General features: G+C 36.7%; 1 protein-coding gene across 1 annotated transcript; it reads right to left on the bottom strand.

The window, feature by feature from the left end:
- Positions 1-4,630: 4,630 nt before the first annotated feature.
- Positions 4,631-20,575, bottom strand: PCTP (phosphatidylcholine transfer protein). Its single transcript, XM_034412488.3, has 6 exons — positions 20,061-20,575; positions 12,977-13,094; positions 8,165-8,244; positions 7,686-7,857; positions 5,488-5,555; positions 4,631-5,083 (listed from the first exon to the last, which is right to left on the bottom strand). Exons 1-6 carry the CDS (start codon positions 20,376-20,378, stop codon positions 5,021-5,023), a joined length of 819 nt encoding a protein of 272 aa, XP_034268379.2. The 5' UTR covers positions 20,379-20,575; the 3' UTR covers positions 4,631-5,020.
- Between the last annotated feature and the right edge of the window lie 1,585 nt (positions 20,576-22,160).

The following is a 22,160-nucleotide window of genomic DNA, read 5'->3' as shown; positions in this document are numbered from 1 at the left end:
CAGTAGTCCAAACAGTAGAAATTAGAGAGAGTAGAAACAATTAGAAATGGTAGAAATTAGAGAAAGCTCGGAATACAAAACCTCTGGTCCCGGTGACAACACAGATTGGATCCTACATTATCCTGGGACACATATATTCACCTTCATTTGTGTAGAAATTACCTCACAAATTAATGCATTTCGTCCCTAAAAGCATTTCAACAGAGATTTTTAATTGCATTAAAGTAGAGGTGAAGATGTTGCTGAACTACAACTGCTAGAAGCCTGCCCTTCTTGGCCAATAGTGATGTAGGGATATTCATAGTTGGGTTTCTCAAACACCAGGAGGACCGTCGGTTGTACACTTAGAGAGTCTATTTTCTTCCCCCCCACCCCCCCCCACCCCAGTGGACTGAAATTCTTTGTATTCTTTCTTGATACTCATAAAAATCTCATAAGAAATCAGAAATAGAAGCAATAAGACTACAAACTCAACTGAATGCAACCGTATAGGATGAGTTAGAGCAAGAGAAATGTTACACAGACTCCTCTTATTACTTGTCTGAATTACAAAACACAGCAAACATGAGACTAATAAAGGCATCTCTTTTGCAGATGGCCTTCTTATTTATAAATCTGCTGATAATTAAAAACTCTTTAGACCTATAATTATTTTCATATATTTTTATCCATATTTTCCAACAAATCTTATTTTCAAATTCTCACTATCAATTTCGTGAAATTATAACATTTGAACTCATTATAACTTCGTCTCTTGCAAGATGACATGCAAAGGGGAAACAGAACGCGGTTCCTTGTTCAGGAAACATCTGGCCAACCTTTTAATTCTCACGCAGGTCACTGGCCATTTCAAAGCTAATGGAACAGAAAAGGGTGGGAAGACAAAGGTACATCTCTCTCTCTCTCTAAGTATCATCACACAGTATACTAGTCTGAATCCAAATGGGTTCTGGAAATGGCTTTTTGCTGATTGAGGGATCCTTGGTGCTCTCTGAGCTTGATTGTTTTCTTGCTGAGAAAACAAGTACCACATCTAGGTGACATCATCAGTGCATTTTTGCTGATTGCTTTTCTCCAGATCAACTTTTAAGTAGCATATGGATAGAATTGCAAATTTCCAATGGAAGGACTGAAAATATGCAGTGCCTCAGTATTAGTCGAACACTGAATTATGAAGCAGATCCATGCGGAATGGAATTGGTTTGAGTTTTTAAATAGTCTGTTGTACCGTTCTAGCTCTCTTAATGATTAGAAAAGAATACATTTTAAATTAAGAAAAAGCTTGTAGTATTTGTAGATTTATGACAACCTTATATACCCACATCCACATTTCTATTCATTCACCCTCACCAATGAATGCAATATGCAGTCTCTCTTTCCAGTAAATTAGAGTTGCAACCCATTAGACCAAACTCGGCAGATCAGTTGTCTCTGGTGTTCACTGAAACTCAGTTAGCTTCCTGTTTTGGCTGTCTGCCTCAGAAATGAAGGGAGGGGAGCAAAGAACAGAAATGTCAACTCATATCTGGCAAATTGTATTACATCACTGCTGGAAGGAGCATAAAATCCACCATACGTAAGTTAAATATGATTAACCCAAACCCAATTGATTTTATGGGTCTGTTTTAAGTATGACCAATGGACAAACTATAATAAATGCATAGTATATGCAACTACCAATGTGTCTGAAAGGGTGGGTTTATATGACAGGAAATATAGAGGAAGGAAGTTTAATTCTCCTCCTTGTTAGACTGTCATTTTATAACTTTCCCTCCTTCTTTCCATTCATCTGAAAGCAGAGACTCACATCTGGCCAGTGTATCCCAGGTGACCAATTGGAGTGCTATGGTTGTTTTGTCTATTTCCCTAAAGCTGACCATTACAGTCTAGCTGCTTTAAAACTATTTGAAGCAGACAGACACAGCAGCTGTATGGTATAAAATCATGGCTTTACTCTTAGTTCCAGTAGAGAAGGTGCAATCTAGGTTTAAGAGCACCTATGCAAGTCCCTCAATGTGTGCCCAACATAGCTTTAAGATTAGAACTGGAAATTACAAAAACAGTGGCCAAAATCTGGATTGTGTTTTTTAAATAACTGGCTAGAATTTTTAAATAACCGGCTAGAATTTAGAATTTAGGCTAACTCTTCTGATAATCAGGGGTTACTTTCAATCTACAGGGAAAATCTCTTTCAGAGAAAAATTGGCTTTATATGGTGTCCGTTGGGAGATGTTACACAGGATGGGATATAGTAAGACATAAATTGGCACAAAGCCAGCTGATCTTCTGAAATATTCTAGCTAACTCTTGCCAATCTTTAATAATTATGGATATTGAAGAACATAAAAAGTTGTTAAGGACAGATATTGAAAGATTCTCTCATATGAATACCTCTGCCTTGGGGCTCTGCAATTTGTCCTTGGTTTCTGCTGTAAGACTTTAGATATAGTTGGTTTTGCAGGCCCGTGAGATTGACAACCGAGAACATTTTTTACCGACCTCCACACATTTGTGGTAATAGCGAAGTGTATTAATGGAGTAACAGCACTGTCCAATAGTCTCTGACATTTAGGCCAGTTGGCTTTTTAAAAGTTATATCTATATCTGAAGGGGATACTGAGGTTGAACTACAGCGGTGACGTGACACATAATTGGCTAGTGCTGGGAATTTGGGATGGATGGGCAGACACATTGTGACACATTGCTGGATTATACGGTCGCTCACAAATATCAAGTCTGGGTTATATTCCCTGCAACACCTTCCACTGTTAAATGAAGCTGGTTAACTTTTTGTCATGTAAAAGAGCCAGGTTATTCAAATCTGCCCACTGTATAACAGCCGCCCCATTTCTGTCATCATCTGTACCCCAGATGCTGCTGAGACAATTAAAGTGACAAAATTTATCCTTATTAAATGTAGCAAATGTGTCATTTTTGATCTGAGTTAATGATAGTTTATACACTGAAGTGACCATACAGTTGCTCAGCTCTAGAGTTATTATTTTTATATTATTTCTGATATTGTTGTGAACTGAACCTGGATCCCAGCCTTAACAAAAACTATGCTGCCATACTGTCAGTGCGGTTTCTCTGCTACAAGCCGCATGCTCTATGTTTTAGGTCTTCTCTGAAGATTGTCTCTGTGGGTCTACACAAGACACTGCAGTTATACTTTTGGTACAAGTCCCACAACAGTTCTTCCTTATAGATGGATGGACCGTTAATGTTTACTGAAATAATAGTCATCTGTGGACCTGAAAAGGTCTTTTTCGGGATACACAGTGTCACAGGTGGAAATGAGCATCTCACTATGCTTTGGATGCTTCCAGATTGAAAGGATTAGGCAGCTATAAACTGTTGTCCAGGGGATGCCCAAATGTGTTTAACAGTACACATTCTCCTTTCATGTCCCCCTCTAATTGAAATGAAAAGGACTTCCAGTTTTAATGAGTCTACATGATTTTTCATGGAGAGGCGAGATTTTTGTAATAACAAAATATCTAAGTAAAACTCCCATCTGTTTAACTTTCAAGGAACTGATTAAACCACTTAGAAGATATAAGATTCAAAACAGATGAAATTCCCATGGAGAACAAATTAATGGCATGCATTGGTGTCAGATGTATTATATGCAAATTCTATCCTTTCCCACTTAATTTTTTTATTTTATTTTGATTTATATGCCGCCCTTCTCCAGAGACTCAGGGCGGCTTACAATGTGTTAAGCAATAGCCTTCATACTATTGTATATTTTATACAAAGTCAGCTTATTGCCCCCACAAACCGGGTCCTCATTTTACCTACCTTAGAAAGGATAAGGCTGAGTCAACCTTGAGCCTGGTGAGAATTGAACTCACAGTAATTGCAGGCAGCTGGAAGCTAAATACTACCTTTAACAGTAGCATTAGTCTGCTGCGCCACTCAGGCTCACTTTCTCAGTGAATCATGAAAAGGAAAAATGCCAAGACAAATCTGAAATACTGTCAGATGTATTCTGGATACTCTTTCTACCATACACACAAAAAGATATATACATGCATGCATGCATACATACATACACGTGTACATTCGTGTGTATGTTTATGTGACTACCCTACTATTTGCAATTTACTAAACAGTTACTCCTTAAATTCACTTTTTTTGTACATGATTTTCCTAAATTGCACCAACACAGTGTATTAGTTTTAGGCATAATTTCAATAATATATATGTGTGTGTAGCTTTCCAATATACACTAGTCTATATGAACTTTCTTTGCTGAGGATAATAGATAAAAATAGGCTCTATTTATTTCTGCGGCTCTTAGAGGTACATAGACACAGGGGGGAGGGGAGTCAATGAAGGCAATGACAAAAGCAAGATTGAAAGTTATTATATAAACTCTGCACCTTATATAGGTGTGTTATGAAGTTGCACAAAAGTAAGAAAGAGACGCAGCTTGCATTATATCAGTGCCACACTGTTTATATTGCTTTGTTGATAGCATTGGATCCTATGGATGCCTCTGGAAGATGCTCATGTCATGAGGAAATTGGCTTCGAGGGTCAGCAGCTTTTTTGAGTGAAAGAAATATGGAATAGATTTATTTGAAGCTGATATTAGAAAAGGAAGCAGTGACTTGAGTTCAAAGTACTGAGTTGCTCCAATAGGTTTAATTCATGGGATAAGCTCTGTGTACTCAACTCTCTAACTCAGCACTGATTCCAGCACCGGCTCAATTTCTCCAGCCTCTGATGTCAAGGTAACATGTCACATCAGAGTTTAGCTCAAAGAAGATTATTAGGTTATGTTGAGAGACACAAACACTTTCACTGTGTTTTCAAGCCATCAAAATTAAAAGAAAGGCGTGACTGGAAAATGAAAAGTTTAATAAGTTCCATTATCATATGCCTGGAAGCTTCCATGGCTCATGATTACCATTCCCAAAGGCAGCTGTTATTCAGTATTGTCTATATCCATAGTGATGAACAATTTTGGAAAGTATATCTATCAGTCCTTCAGATTGAATACAAAGAGCCATTTATCTCTTATGATAACTGTGGCAAGCTTTCTGCATGTCTTTCAAGAAGTTGGGAACTCCAGTCTGAAACAGGAATTGAAAAACAGTTATATTTCTATATTTAATTGCACACTAAGTAGCAATTAATTTTCTTTGCATTTCTTTTGCTACTACTTAAAGAATAAACATTGATTTAAGTCACCTATCTCATATTGTGATTTACAGGGAAGCATCACACCAGGGCTTAATATTTGTACTAATTCGGGGGTGGGGGGGGGACACTCATTGGATTACTAGTATCTCTTCTCCAGGGGCAGCCAGACATTACCATTTACACTTATAATTTGCACTTTTCAAACTATATAATTATATATGGAAAAAGGCAACAACAAAACAATATTCCAACTTTCTAAGAGCCCATGAATCAAAGTGACTTATTGATTTAACCTACAGCATTAATGCTCCAGAGCTTCAACTACTCTGCTTACCTTAGCTGCCCAGTTGACAACCCACGAAGGAAGCTTTCCACCAGGATCATCAAAATAGGTCATGAAAACTTTTTAACCAAAAAAAGAAAGAAAGAAAGAAAGTGAAATTTTAAGTGCATCTTTTTCACTTATCTAGTATATGCCTGTAGTTTAGAAGTAAGGATGGAACTTATTCCACCAAAGGTATTATTTCATATGCTGAAACTCCAGATATCAGAATATCCTCTCTTCTGCATAATGTAATCCTCATGTGGATTCTATTCTAGATAATTGGACAACTTATTACACATAAACCCAGTCCAAAAACAAAAGCAGTAAAGAACAGAGATGAATCTAAAAAAAGTCATTCCCTTCCCTAATCCCATTGCCTCACCTATTCTTTGTAAGAAACCTAAATTTGGCCTTCACCAAATCATTCTTTTTGGGTGGGGGGGGAGGGGGAGGAGAGATAGGGAAAGGAAAGGAAAGGAAAGGAAAGGAAAGGAAAGGAAAGGAAAGGAAAGGAAAGGAAAGGAAAGGAAAGGAAAGGAAAGGAAAGGAAAGGAAAGGAAAGGAAAGGAAAGATGACTGTAGTATTTCAATTTAAGTGTAAAGAATCTTAGTCCTGGAATCATCAAAAAAATAACTAAAATCTATATACTAAATGATACTAAAAACATATCTATCCCAATGTGTTATTCCTAGTGTCCAGTCAGTTCCATAAGCCCTATTCTATTTTTCTTCCACAACTGCTATTCAGAGATAGACAGCCTCTGATATTGCAAAACTAGACTGACATCACGACTGCCAGCCACTGATAATCCTTCCCTACATCAGTTTGTCTAATCTGAGTTAAATGCTTCCACCATGCCATTTATCAGAACCTGCACTAAAGGAACAAATTAATGAATTAATATGAATTATATGGCTGCCTATTTTATATAACACTACTCGGGGCGGCTCACAATAATAAAACCAGGAAAATAAAGAAGCAAGACCTGGCACCTCAATCAACAGTCACTATACATCCAGCAATAAAGTTCCTGACATCCTCATCCCATCCCAATGCTTGCCATTAATTGTGTGTCCTCTCTAAAATAATTTATGGAATATGCCCAAAACCCTCATTCCTGCTTAGTCACTTTAGTGCAAATTTCATCAGCATATATGTAATCTGAGGATTTTTCTTCTCAAATGTGCATTTCCTCAGGTTTGTTTGCACTTAAGTAAATTTATGTTGAACTTTTTTGAGAACTGAGATTCCTTTTTGTTTTAAGCATTCTAACTAATTTGCTATGATCAACAAACATAGCCATCCTGTTGCTTTTCAATTTGCCCATAATTATTTTCAAACATAGTGAAACAAATTTTTGGTTGCTGTTTTTTTAAAAGCCATTTGTTTTTCTTTCTGCTTTCTGTTCTTTAACAGGTTACTAATCTTCCCTTTCCATAATGGTGAGTTTACTCAGGAGCCTCTGGCATACTTTGTGAAAGTAAAGAAAGAAAAGAAAAGAAAAACTTTTGGACATCCCTATCCATAGCCTAAATACCTTCAAAGAACTTTAGAGGGTCAGTGAGGCAGAAATTACCTTTCCAAAAAGTATATTTATATTTCTTCAGCAAGCTTTGATTTTACATAATATTCTCACATGATCACATGGTCAATCCAAGAAGTAATGGAAAACCTCTACTCTTCATACAGCCTGGTGCTGCTGTGAGTGCACCAGGCATTTTAAAAGTTAAAGAAAGGTAGAAGATATTTCCTTGGCCACCACATACAGTTTTAAAAGTGTGTACAGTCCCTCACCCAACTGTTGCTAGCCAAATTATTGTTCAGTTGCTAGGAATCCCATGAAAAATCTGATAGCAGCAAATGTTCAATTTAGGGTTCACAGAGGGATCTATAACAAATATTCCTTAACCCCTAGGTAGGAGACAAAGAGCAACAGAAAAAAGCAAGATGAAAGTTAAATAGTAGAGATTGGTTAGCTGGTGAGAGAGAATTACCTGTATTGGAATTTATGAAATAAATCATTGGCTGTAGGCCTACAATACTACAATGCACACATTCTTTCAGCAATCTGTTTATCCAAATTGCTAACAAAAGACATGAATCAATTTTTACAAAGGCATATAGATATTTGTCAAAGTCCTGAATTAGAATTTAAATTTTCTGATCAAATTAACCATTCCTATAAAATTATATATTTATTTCTTACCTTTGCACCCTTTCTTGCCATCACTTGCAAAGGCCACACCTTGTCTAAAATTCTTTACTCTAACAATCCCAGGCTTTTCTGAGAATTTAACAGTATTCACACTTTTAGCCAATATAACATAGATCTTCTGCCCATCAAGCTCCATATCTTGACGCTCACGAACAAAAACATACTGTGCTGAGGTTTAAGAAATAATCAGGATTTTAAAATTTAATATACATTATGTGTCCAGACATATCCCAAATTTAGGGAGCACAGATTCAATTGCATCTTGGACTTGAAATTATGTGGTTATTTTTCTTTTTAAAAAGTATAAGATGAAACAACAGCATGTATAAAGATTTTACTTTTTTAGTTTCTAATAAGGATTAATTTGTACACCGTTTACATTTTCAGAAACTGAGAAAAACTGAGATCGTAGCAAGGTTTGTAACTATTAAAGTTAAAATAAAATTACTGTCAAAAATTTGAAAGGATACATCTCTGTTTGCCAAAGGGAAGGGGAACTTCACTTCCCAGTAGATAGCTGTTTTGCCATCCTGAGTTTTTTCACGTACATCTACAAATTGGTGGTAAAATGTATAAGAAAGATATTTATTTCATCAAACAATCAAATGACTAAAAAGCATTTAATAAAAATGCTACAAGTCATACATAAATCAAGCTAAGTATGTGAGACTTCAATAAATGTCCCTTTTGTTCTAAACTGTCAGCTTCTAGGGATTTAGGTGGGAGGCAGGATATGTTGCTCATCATTCAGAGTTGTTTAAAGTCATGCAGCATGCAAGTTTAATAAATCATTATTGTATATACAATGTGAAATCACAGCTGCCAGTTCTTTAGCTGGTGTTGGCCTTCATGCACAGTGAGTTTTTTTATTTTATTTCTTCATTAAATTTATATGCTGCCCATTTCCCAAACCAAAGCAACCCTGAGTTCTTCCAAAGAACTTAGGATGTCATAACGTATCAGCATAGGATACGTGTGGATCCAAGCAGTTTGGCCTTCTGCAATGCACCTATTTTCTAAGTGCTGTCACAGATTTAGTATGGTACTCAGTGTGCCAATAATCGTGTGGGACCATAATCTTTCAACTTTGAATTGCAGATCTTATACTTTGTGATCTTCTCCAATTCTTTGTCTTCTGCCATTCCCTGATATTGCCACATCAATTATCCCCACTTTTGCTTTTCAACCAATCGCTTTCTTGTTATGAGCCAAGGCTTTATCAGTTTGTATTTGGAAATCCTACAATATTTTAAATATTCCTTCTCAACTATTTTTTCAACTGAGATGTTCCATCAGTTTTTTGTTGCCAGCACATGATAATTTTTATATATTATTATTTAGAATAAATTTCAAGTTAATGAGATCAAGGCCAGAAACCATGGCAACAATTATGGAATCATTACTTCTTAACTGCTTCTCAGCGGATAAAAAGTGACCCCTGAGAAGCTCAGAGCCTAAGGAAAATGAATCACCAAATAATACTGATTTTTTAAAAAGAATACATCAAGAAAAGGAAAAGTTGTACAGAAGAAGAATAGGAAAGAATATTAAGAGACGTTATTTATCTATCACCATTTGTTTAGCCTCATTAAAGAAAAACAAAAATGTTCTTTTGACTCTGTTGCACTGGGGGAAAATATCTGTCATGAAAAGAGAGAACCATGTTGAGTAACTATGCGGAATCAAGATGTGTTAAGCCTCTGTCCACAGATTGCTTGGACCTAAAAGGGTCCCAAAGCAAGGCTCATATACAATAAATCCTTCAGCATTTTCTTGTAAAGGTTTCCCTCTTCCTCACTACTCCATTCATTTGTATCTTTAGAGTCTTGTTGCCCAAAGAAACCCACCTTCAACATACATACACACATACATACATACACACATATATTACTGTATACAGTTCAGATTTTAAAAAAAAAAAAACAGTTTTCCAAGCAACACAGTTGCTAACAGAGGCTGGACTTTAATATACAGTAGGTCATGCCCCCTCCAATTATATTTCATCTCCCAGAATTTCCCAACCAGCATGGCCGCTGATGAGAATTCAGAAAGATCCACCCATTTGGAGTGCAACCAGATTGGGAAAGACTAGCTTATCATATCCATAATATCTAAGAATAAATTGCCTGTTCCCACAAGAAACAGAATAGAACAGATAGATAAATAAATAAATAAATAAATAAAGCATAGTGTCTCAGGTGGAATGATTAAGAGGTTGCGCTAGTCCTGAAAAGGCACAGATTCCAGTCCAGCTCAGCAATTTGAGCTAATCATTCTGTCTTACTTCACATTTTAGGGTAAAAGTGAGAGAGGGAATGGAGAAATAAATGCTATGTACACTGTCTTGAGGAAAGGCAGGCTATAAATATGACAAATACTATATGTAAAATAAGAATAGTAAGTCAAGACAAATCTGTCAAGAGCCCTCCTTTTTCTAGCAGAAGATCAATGGCTTTGTAACTTAAGCCCCTAGGACTTGTGGCCGTCTCAAAACCGTACTAGGAGATACAAAATGGAGAAAGCTTCTTCTTGGATAAGGTGAGGAAAAGAAAGAGTCAATTCTAGAAGGACAAGACTATTTCTTCTCATTATTTCTTCTAGCAAAGGCTCTATTATGAAATTCTTAAGGCTAACACATACAGTAGTTTATACACTGCTCAAACAACTAAAGGGAACACAAAACTACTGTATGTAATGAACAAAGTATTTATTTAATATAAGACAGGGTCTTATTTTCAGGGAAACACGGTGTATATCTATCTATCTATCTATCTATCTATCTATCTATCTATCTATCTATCTCTCAGAGGCGGTATTCAGCAGGTTCTGACCAGTTCTGGAGAACTGGTAGCGGAAATTTTGAGTAGTTCAGAGAACTGGTAAATACCACCTCTGACTGGCCCCGCCCCCATCTATTCTCTGCTTCCCGAGTCCCAGCTGATTGGCTGGGTCTTCTTTTGTTGCCCTGCACAGGAGAATGGAGCTGGAAAGCAGGTTAGTGGGGTGGGGAGGAAATGGGAATTTTGCAGTACCCTTCTCCCAGGAGTGGGGAGAGAATGGGGATTTTGCAGTACCCTTCTCCCAGGAGTGGGGAGGGAATAAAGATTTTACAGTATCCTTCTCCTGCCATGCCCACGAAGCCATACCCACCAAGCCACACCACGTCCACCAAGCCACACCCACAGAATAGTAAAAAAAATTTGAATCGCAACACACACACACATATATAATTAGTCACCAACCTAGAACTCAATCAAAAAATGCTACTAAATCTTTTCCAATACAGTATTTCCTTTCTATTGTCAATAGGTATAGATAATTTATGTAGATATGTTTCATAAATTATGTGACCTATATTTCTAAAGTCTCAATATATTTTTAGTTTTTCAAGCCCTCTTGTGTAACCTAGTTCTTAAAATTATCAGTTAGTTAAAGTTAACAACTTTTCCATCAACACAAATTAAAATGTTTTATTGCTTTTTAGAATTCATTTTTTAAACATTTCAAAACTGTCAAATACTTCTTAAGTAAATGTCTCCCTAAAATAGCCTGTAGTGAAAAAAAAAAAAAACCAAAGCAATGCAACTGAAGCTTTTTCATGTTTTAACAAATGGTATGTTTCTCACTAAGTTTAATTTTTGAAAAATGTTCCAAAATTGCTGCGCCACTATTGGTCTAATCCACTCTCAAGCTCCCGGTGGAACTGCTTGGCAAATAGGAACTATCATGCACCTAATTGATGCAGTTTATGTGTTGATACTAGAAGATGCTCTTGAATGCATTCAGTATTTTTAGAGAACTAAATGAAATGCATCCCGAACAATAATATCATGCTCATCTTAAAAGTCATAAAGGCTATTTTGTGCTTTTCAACTAATACTGCTAAGTGGGGGAGGGAGGAGAAAAATGACTACAGCTGTTCATATCAGAATGAGAATTATCTTAAACTCTTAAGACTTTGTCACAAACATAAGGAAGACTTAATCACATGTTGCTACTCTGAAATATCTTTATTTTCACAGGATTTCATATTCAATGCCAACTTTCTAATGGAATAGAGTATAATTCCCAGAAAGCAGTAAGTCACGTGAATACCACATTTTCCACCAGAGGTCACTGCCGTATTAATTTGGTACCAGACAAATGTATACCCATATCCCCAGACAGGACATCTCTAATCTTACACATCTATCCATAAATATATTAAACAATTAATGGAACAGCACATTTCTACTTCTTATTTCCTGCTTAATATTTTTTCAGCTCTCTATTTATTCTTATGCATGCTTTGTTTTCATTGTATATCATTCTTACAGAATTCAGAAATCATTTTTCAACACTAACAAGCCTACTCGACTTTATTGCATGCTTTCTTTAAATCAACAAATGCAGAATTAATTCTCTTTTCGCTTTCATACAATTCCTAATTCCTGAAAAGTAAAAATCAGCTCCATATAACCCTTATATGGCATAAAACGTATCAACCTTTCCAAATTATAATTAATTTTAACTTCTAATATTCTTTTAGTAACAATTCTGAATCACCTTTCCATCTTTTCTATCATTAAATTCTCCCATAGTTTCCCCTAGGCTATGTTACCCTCTATGCAAGGGATCCTTAGTGGCCTTCTTTCAATTATAAGGTATACAACACTTAAATCAAACAGCCACTTCATAATCAAATGATATTCATATATTTCTCCAATTACAAAATATACACTATAGCCTTACTATCTATATTGCAGATATAAAGGTAGTCAACAAAGTGCATGCAAAAGTAAAGAACAGCACAGTACATGAAAACAGAAGCAGAAAATGCAAAAGTAATATAGTAATATTGTCTGTGTTGCATTATATTTCCATGTATTAATTTATGTTAATTTTCATTACATTGAGCATCTATGATTTATAGAATACACACAGACATAGACAGACATAAAAAACTTTCTATAGGCAGAATAAAATTTTGTTTAGAAGATTTCCTCCCACTGAGGTAAACCTAAATGAGAATATCACTGAAGGATCAAAGAGAGTTGACTGAAATAAATGGCTATCTAGAAACTGGCATATGTTTTTATTAGTTTCTCAAATAAATACCTATACTTTCTATACTTTTTATAATACCTATACTTTTTATAAACATTGGAAGAGAATTTTAAACAGCATTTGTATTTTAAGAGAGAATAGTTCACTCACTGAATTAATCATCTTTGAATTTAAAACTGAAATGAAAGAATCTTAGAAATGATAGCAATATAGAAGAAACATAATTATTTACTAACTTTTAACATATTGGTCCCATTTTGTTCTGTAGTTTAAGTCCATATAAACGTCAGCACATAGCTCTGGGGAACAATCAGTAAGTATGCTGTAGATTTTATATTCATACAGCCCCGATTTCTGGAAATAGAAATTAAAAATCAGTCAGATAAAAAAGCAATATCTGCTTTGTAGTAACATTTCTGTCTAAACTATTACTTTGTATCAACCTTCTTCTCCTCAGTGTCCTTGCTAAGCCATTGCTAAGAATCACGTAGTAGAGTGTTCATAATTGAAGGGCACCAAGTTAGGGAAGGCTACTTTTACCAATCCAATCTACTTTCATACAATAAATTTACATTAGCATCTCAAATAGAATATTTGTCTTAAAGTACAGATACTACTGACCAGGGGTGAAATATTACTGGTTCGCTCCAGTTCGGGAGAACCGGTAGTAAAAAACTGCTTTAAAAAGTAAAAAAAAAAAGATTCTGACGATCACAGCTGTGTTGCGCGATCTTCGGAACCTTTTTTTTACTTTTTTAAAGCATTGTTTTACTACCGGTTTGGGCGAATAGGTAGTAAAAAATGCTTAAAAAGTAAAAAAAAAAAAAAGTTAGATAGAGTTGAATAAATGTTAAATTAGGATTTATGGGGAAGGCTGCTTTGAAATGTTATATTAATATACACAAAGAATAAATGTTAAAGTAGGATTTATTATATAGTCTTAAAGTGGAAGGTTGTTTTGAAATGTTGTAATAATATATAGATATAAGTTTGGGGGAGGAGAAAAAGGGCAGATTATTGCTAAATTGGGAGTTATAATAATATTATGCTAAATTAGAAGTTATCATACAATGTTATAGTAGACAGCTTTTTTTTTGAAATGTATGGTAAAAGGGGAAAGTAACAATATCAATAATATTTTTAGTAAGTAAGGGTCAGTATATAGAGGAGGAGTAAGGAGATGGTAAAATATTATGTAATCTGTTATGAATTAGGTTTTTGTTGTGAAGAAGTCACAGGGGGGGATGGGTGGCGAGGGGGGGTTAGGGAGGAGGGGGGAAGAAAAAAGGGGGAAAAATTTGTATTTGAAAACTTTTTCAATAAAAAAAAATGACAAAAAAAAAAGCAATATCTGCTTTGTAGTAACATTTCTGTCTAAACTATTACTTTGTATCAACCTTCTTCTCCTCAGTGTCCTTGCTAAGCCATTGCTAAGAATCACGTAGTAGAGTGTTCATAATTGAAGGGCACCAAGTTAGGGAAGGCTACTTTTACCAATCCAATCTACTTTCATACAATAAATTTACATTAGCATCTCAAATAGAATATTTGTCTTAAAGTACAGATACTACTGACCAGGGGTGAAATATTACTGGTTCGCTCCAGTTCGGGAGAACCGGTAGTAAAAAACTGCTTTAAAAAGTAAAAAAAAAAAGATTCTGACGATCACAGCTGTGTTGCGCGATCTTCGGAACCTTTTTTTTACTTTTTTAAAGCATTGTTTTACTACCGGTTTGGGCGAATAGGTAGTAAAAAATGCTTAAAAAGTAAAAAAAAAAAAGTTGGCCATGCCCACCCAGTTATATGACCCTCCCACCAAGCCACGCCCACCAAGCCATGCCCACAGAACTGGTAGCAAAAAAATTTAGATTTCACCACTGCTACTGACCCTTTGGTGAAAGGCCTAAGCTGTCGCTTTCAAAATACGAAATACAATATTATGCCAACAGGTTTCCATTCACTCGTGTAATGATGCCTACCCTTCCTTTCCTCCTTCTGCAATAATAGTCTCTCCCCCCCCCCCAATCTGCTTTGAAATGATGCAAAAAGATATAGTACAAGCAGGGTGGATTTGATTTAAATCGAGTTTATTTATTTATTTATTTATTTATTTATTTATTTATTCATTTATTCATTTATTTAGACTTATATGCCGCCCTTTCTCCGAGAGGACTCAGGGCGGCTCACAACAATAAAACAGAAAAATAAAATAAAAACTCCGGGTTAAAAATTACACATAAAATCCCTAAAATCAATTAAAATCCATTTAAAAAACCCCCATCAGTCCAGGCCAGCCAGGCGAAGTAGCCACGTTTTTAGTTTGCGGCGGAAAGAGCAAAGGTCGGGGGCCATCCGGAGCTGATTCCAGAGGGTAGGTGTGCCCACAGAGAAGGCCCACTCCCTAGGGGTCGCCAGCCAACACTGTCTGGCCGGCGGCACCCCGAATAGGCCCTCTCTGTGGAAACGCACCGGGCGATGGGGAGCTGTTGCTGGCCGCAGAAGGTCCGCCAAATACCCCAGTCCTAAGCCATGTAGGGCTTTATAGGTAATCACCAGCACCTTCAGTTGATTTTAAATCACGATTTAAATCACTAGTAAAAACACTTGATTTAAATCAACTCGATTTAAATCATAATTTTTAAAGAGCAACTATCATCTCTGTCCCGCAGTGGCTACTCCACTGACCCGCTGTTGACTCACCGACAGTCCCAATATTGCAGAATATACAGCCTCATGCTACATAACTAAGCTCCATTTCATGCTGAATAAACTACATTATTAATGTATCTTGAATAGAAAACTATCTTTAGATAGATTTTTACTCCAAAAGCATTTTATTAAAATAAATTTGATAAAAATCAGAAAATCCGATTTAAATTTTTAAAAATCTGATTTAAATTTTTAAAAAATCATTTTTTTAAAAAATCATCGATTTTGTTTGGTTGGGTAGACTGAAAGAAGGAAAAGAAGGGAAAAGAATAAATTAATGGACAGGAGGAAAAACATTACTGTAACGTCGTTGGAAAAGCTGTATTATATTATGGAAGACAGGTTGAGATGGCATTTATCTAGGAATTCACCAGAAATTGAACTCAATGAATGGCATCTAATTATCTATTCCATTTGTGGAAGTAGTTAGATTCAAACTAAAAGAAAATAGATTTCTTCATATAGTAACCATATCACTCTTATGGTAATTCTGCACGGCAGCCTTAAGGCGTTTATCTCCCATGCAGATACTGGCTAGATATGAAACCTGTCTAGTTTTCAAGCTTTGACAATGATCCAGGCCAGATGTTCTGTTCAGACAGCACTAACACTGACCTCTAGTTGGTGTATTCACCTACTTCTTTACCTCCTCCTCCAGCACTGAGAAAACAAACACTAATCACTTTTCTTTATGTGGGCAGATCTTTGAAGACATGTGGTTTTCATTTGCAAACACAACACTCAATGAATCATTCCACTGAGAGAAGGCTTAGACATCTAATTCAACCTTATGTTTAGGGACAGATTTGCTTGGTCACAATGAACATATTACCAGATTACCAGTGGATCACTGAATAAAAACACACCAATTTCACCATTCACTATTCTTATCATTTGAACTGGAAGGCAAAACTGGCAAACTTCTCTCAATTTCTTTCTAGCTCTTACTTGAATCCAGAAATCCCTTCTGCCAACATTGGTCTTTGCAAGCCCAATTAGAACTTTAATATATCAAAAGCATTAATGGGGCCTGGTTTTAAGAAAACTGAGAGGCACATCTGTACTGGGAGAAAGGATGGAGGTTCTTCTTTTTTTATGATTTGATAATTTGCAATTGGTACTTGGCAACACATTACATATCTCCTGGCATTTCATGATTTAGTTTGGTTCCTCAGCAAGACTTGGCAGAGGTTTTGGACATGAATTGGCTGATAAGATTCTTTAGATGAGAATTAAACAATGCAAAACAATACTCTTGATTTTTAAACCTATGGTGGTTTAGAGCCATTGTTTCTTCCTCCCATCCATTCCACATAGTCTTGACATGATATGGAATGGCCTTAAAGCTACATGAATGTGTAACTGTCATTTTTAAAACTGAGAACTATCTAAATCCTAACTGAGAAAGAGGTGGTGATACAAAGACACCCAGAATCAGTTTTTTTACTGAGTTTTCCTGAATTCTTTCATTGCTTTAAAATGACATTAAGACTATTTTAGGAAATTTTAAAGTATTTGCTATCTCTAAAATGATAGGAAACATATCATCAGTTTTTGTGTCGTGTTCAAAAGCAACTTGAGGGCTCCAAAGGATTAAAGCAGTAAATTGCCTGCTTTTGATATAAACAGCAAATTTTCCCAAATATAAGCAGCAACAATAACCATATTTCTGTTGTGATGTTTAGCTACATAATATATTAAAACTCTTGAAGCAAAAATAAATAACTTGCTATTATTAGTATTAGTCATTGTAGAAAGTCTAATTCAATGCATTAATAAATTCAAGTGTTTTCGCTGATGAGAAACATACTCAATATTATATATGGGTAGAATTTAAGTGATCACTATCACTAAAATTACTCTTTCTCCGAGTTCTAATGCTTATTAAATCTAATTTTATTCTAATTCTTCTATTAGAATTTTAATGTAACTATAGTAACCCAATTCAGTAAACATAATTTCATTCTTCAGTACAATCAGCTAGGGCTTCTATTAAACTATCATTTAACAGTGAATTAAATAATGGTGTACAATTCACACAGAATTTTATAGTGGTATTAAACATTTCCCCTATTTATTATTTATTTTCACAATACTTTTTTACAATACTGCTTTGAACAATCATTCCAGAAGTGGAGGTAAACCCGCTCTTTATAGGCGCTTAAATAGATCTGCATCAAAGCTGCTCTTGCAGAGGTAAACAATTATATCTACTCTAGCTTTAAACAGACACTTAATGTTTATATTATAGAAAATCACAACAAACATTATTTAATTGCTTTAAAAACATCTTAAGCTTTCCCACTGCTTTAGGGAGAATCTTTCAATAATGAAATGTCAATAAAATTGGATATAATATATATTAAAGTGGCACAATTTTAGCAGCCTATTCCAAGGCTAGATGTAGTCAGTAGATGACTGACAGAATTTGTCATTTGGAACCAGCAGCTTGTCTAGAAAAAAAATATAACAAATAAGAAAGAATGTTTTTCACTAAAATCAAGAGATAAATTAATTAAGTTCTTGAATACATAACTCAAACTTGATGTAAACATACTGGCTTAATTAATACAGCTATAGTCAGATGGAACAGCAATTGAAAATACATTTCATTAAGCATTACAAATACCAAAACCTTGAAATTCTAAGTATGATAATCAGACCATGGCCCTTGACTCAATAAACTATACGTATACTATGTTTCTTACTTATTGTATAAGTTATACATAAGCTTATAAATTGATATAAGGTTATTAAGTTATATTGTTTCATTTGAAACCTTACTTAGTTATAGTCAGGATTGTAAATCAAAAGTATTTATATATTTCTGACATGATTATACAGAGCCTCTCTCTGAGGGAGGTGGGCAGTTAAGAAGCATAAAATATAAATAAAACAAATAAAAAATATATATTTCATTAACTTGAAAAAAGCTTTTATTTTATTTAAATCAGTAAAGTGAATTAACAAGAAATAGTATTTTAAAAAACTGGCAAAAACTGCCCATTAGGTATAATGGGTTCATTTAACAACTATGTTCACTTAATGACCACCATATTCATTTGACTATGCTTAATGACCGCTACAAGAAAGGTTTAACCCTGCTTAACAACCAGCACAACTTATGACCGTAATTCTGAGCTCAATTACAGTTGTTAAGGCCACAAATACCTGTAATTATTTCCCTTTTCCTACCTCTCTTTCACAAATATACATAACCCAGGCCAAGTTTCACTCTTTGCAATCATTAAGATTCCTAGGAAATAATGTCCTAATTAGAGTCTTAGGGGAAGAGAATGAGCCTCTAATATTTTCAGGAAGAGTAAGAAGCATTTACATCAAACATACTGAACTCCCCGCCATTTCTTAGATTTTATATAGGCAGACCTCAATTTACAATTGTAATTGAGGCATAATGCAGATCACAATGGAGACGTACCTGATCTTATGATGTTTTTTACAGTGGTTGTTATGCAAATCCATGGTTTGCTCTGTTTTTTTAAAACAGAAACTGGAAGTAAACAATGGCTTCTGGCAAAACCATCATAAATAGTGATCACATGACTGCTGCAAACATCTATAAATGTGGGCCAGTTGCTGATTTATTAATCTTCCTATTTTCTATGTTAGTTCCCTTAATAGGACAAATCTATCAATGATTATTACTCAGCACAACTGGTCCTTCACCTTAAAAGCATTCTTTTAAATGCTAGGGCTATTCTTATCTAGGCTACAAACATCTGGACAACGGGATGGTAGCCAAGAAATACAGAAAACTGATTACAATTGTGTGCAAGAATTCCTGAAGGGTCCTGGTTAGTGACTATTGGAAACAGTATTGGATTTGAAAAACCTTTGATTTTGCCAATCTTCATAGTTGATGATGAGGAAGTTGTATGTTTATGCCCAGAAACTTTACAATTATTTCTTCTTGCCCCCAAAAATGACAAAAATATTGACAGACTGAAACTTTCAGATTAAAAAAAACCTGTACCATCATATCTGGTGGAACAAGCCTGACAGTCCTATTCTCTCTACGATTTTGCTCATGGTTAAAACAGTGGTTAAAATGTGGGAGTCTGATAGGGGAGCTCCAAGATTCAAACCCCAAACTTTTGAGGGGTCACAGTCTGCCTCTTTCCACTGAACTTCCTTGCAGGTTTGCTGTGAAGGTAACAGGTGGGAAGCCACCCTGCAGGCCTCCTGAACACCTTGGCGGAAAGAGGTGAGATACTTAGAGGTGAGATACTTAAAAGGTAAAATAAAGGTCTTTTGTAAAATTAGCTTGATTTACAGAGATTATTACATGGATTGCATCTATTCTGGCTTCTCTGCCTCATTTGTTTTTCATTTGTTTTCCTTTTTTTTTTTTTTTAAATGAGCCAAGGTCCACTAAGGATTCAACTAGCTGGGCAATATTTTAATAAAATTCCGGGGTACGGGCCCTCTCTGGAACATTTCAGTTTCGATGGTAATATTCATGTTAATGCCATAGTATAGCATAACTGAACTGTGTAAGTAAATACATAAATAAGTCCCTCGCCCTCTCCCGCCTGTCTCCCCCGGGCAGCGCACTCGGGGGGGGGGGGACCCTGGTGCGACGCCTCGCACCTCGTCATACACCCGGTAGATGCAGAGACCCTGGACGTTGGTGAGGAGCTGCCAGGTGTCAGGACGCGCGCTAAGGCTGACCAGCTCCTTGGAAACGGCCAGGAACTGGTCCTCGGAAAAGGCCGGGCGAGGCTGCTCCGGCCTGCGATGGTGGGAAGCCGAGGAGGAAGCTACGTTGCTGACGCTGCTTCGGGACATCCCCACCGAGAAAGGGCAGGCGCAGCGCTCGCCTTCCTGTAGCTCTTCCTTGGCCGCCGCCTTCAGCAGGCCACCGGGGAGCCTCCGGACCAAGTTGCTAAAGATCTCCGGCGGGCACATGGCCCGAGCCCAAGAAGCATCGCCGGCGGAGCTCCTGCGCGCTCAGGTCGGCCGGGCCCGGCGTGGCGCGGCGTAACGGCTGCACGAGGGGCGCGCGCGGACCTGGCTTCGAATCCCCCTCCCTGACGCGATGGGCGAAATGCTTCGGGGCGATGAACCCGGGGGTGGGGAAGAAAGAAACGCTCCGTAGAGGCCTCGGGAGGGACCACGGGCCCCAGAGTCTGCCCCCTCCCCCCGCCTCGCTGCAGCTCGCACTATCTGATTGCTCATTTGTACCCTATGACTGTCATTAAATGTTGTACTTTATGATTCTTGACAAATGTATCTTTTATTTTTATGTACTCCGAGAGCGAATGCACCAAGACAAATTCCTTGTGTGTCCAATCACACTTGGACACACAATAAAAAATTCTATTCTATTATATCTGGGGAAGGGTATCCTCTGGGGCAGATCCCCACCGATGACACGACCCCTCTCCTCCCCACCCTGGGTCATGTTTCTTCGGACGGCTCCTGTCAGACGACCTAGAAAAAGTTAACGGTTGTTAGAGGCAAAGGCCTCTGAGGGGCTTAAAAGAATTGTCAGCCAAGGATTACTCTTGCGCGGCCTGTAAACTGGGCTAAAAGCCAACAAGACAACAGATCTAAGTAGCTCCTTTCATCCAAGAATAATTGCCAAACGGGTCATGGTAGTTCAGTCAGACACTTTGCCTAAGAATCACTTTGGAGGGACTCTGTTCCCATGACACGCTCTAGGTTAATCCAATTCTGAGTCTGTATGACATATGCAACCATAAACTAACCACATGGCTTGAGTTTCCATAAGTGACAAGGCTAAAATGTGATTGGCTTGTTGATATTTCAGGCTGTCGTGTCTGTGAAGGGCAATAAGGGCTCAGAGGGGTTTTTAGAGGTCCAATAAATGCTTAACAATTGCTGAATCCAAAGAAAATATAGCACCAAAACTGAGCAGACTTTTAGGCCACGGCAGGCAAAGCTTTAAAGCTCCTGAAATTGTGAAGGAATGTGAATATCTCGTCCATTTATGTCTTTTCCTATGGAGGAGCTAACCCCAAGAAGCAAGATGGATCCCCATCTCTGGATACTTTGGACGACTAAGGACCTGGCTTTTCCACAGGGATAGAAAAAGACTGTGATTATCTGCTCCTGGAGATAGAAGAAACACGAGGAAATTTTATTATTAATGTGATAATGTGGATGCTTGTTAATGAGGATTTTTTTAAAGAGCTCATTTTACCAATTATATTGTTAGGGTTTATAAAGTTAAGTTCATTGCTGTGAGGAAAAATTGTAATCTGCTCAGAGTTAATTAGAACAGTGTGGGGGTCTAAGCGAGTTCATTCTCTTTATTGTTTCAACCACAACAGAGTATAATAATCAGTATGAAAGTTAAGTAAAAACATAACCAATCAAAATTAAAATACATCAGAATCCGTAAGAGTAACCAATACATACAGGGCAATATTGCTACATTAACTAGAAAAATAAAAAATTAATAATTTCAATAAAATCATTAATGGGTTTCATTACTTGAGCAAAGCTTGCCAGCTTCCATGGTATGCCCCCCCCCCCATCTGAATTCATCAAATATTAAATGTTGACTGAATTGGACCAAAAAGCACCAGCTTGGTCTAGTATTTAAGGCACGAAGCTAAAAACCAGGAGACTATGAGTTCTAGTCACACCTTAGCTATGAAAGCCAACTGGTGAGCTTGGGCTGGTCACTCTCCCTCAGCCCAACTCACCTCACAAGTTGTGGGG

This window comes from Pantherophis guttatus, chromosome 2 (genome assembly GCF_059756535.1).
Source record: "Pantherophis guttatus breed Tessera chromosome 2, ASM5975653v1, whole genome shotgun sequence".
Classification (NCBI taxonomy): Eukaryota; Metazoa; Chordata; class Lepidosauria; order Squamata; family Colubridae; genus Pantherophis; species Pantherophis guttatus.
Note: the sequence above shows the minus strand (reverse complement) of the source record. Positions and strands in the feature narration are given on the sequence as shown.

Excerpts from the sequence above, each read along its gene's own strand:
- PCTP (XM_034412488.3), bottom strand. The coding sequence starts at position 20,378 with ATGTGCCCGCCGGAGATCTTTAGCAACTTGGTCCGGAGGCTCCCCGGT. Across the intron at positions 13,095-20,060 it reads TCTACCGGGTGTATGACGAG|AAATCGGGGCTGTATGAATA; the intron begins GTGCGAGGCGTC and ends TTCTATTTCCAG. Across the intron at positions 5,084-5,487 it reads TTGTCAACTGGGCAGCTAAG|ACTGGAGTTCCCAACTTCTT; the intron begins GTAAGCAGAGTA and ends TTCCTGTTTCAG.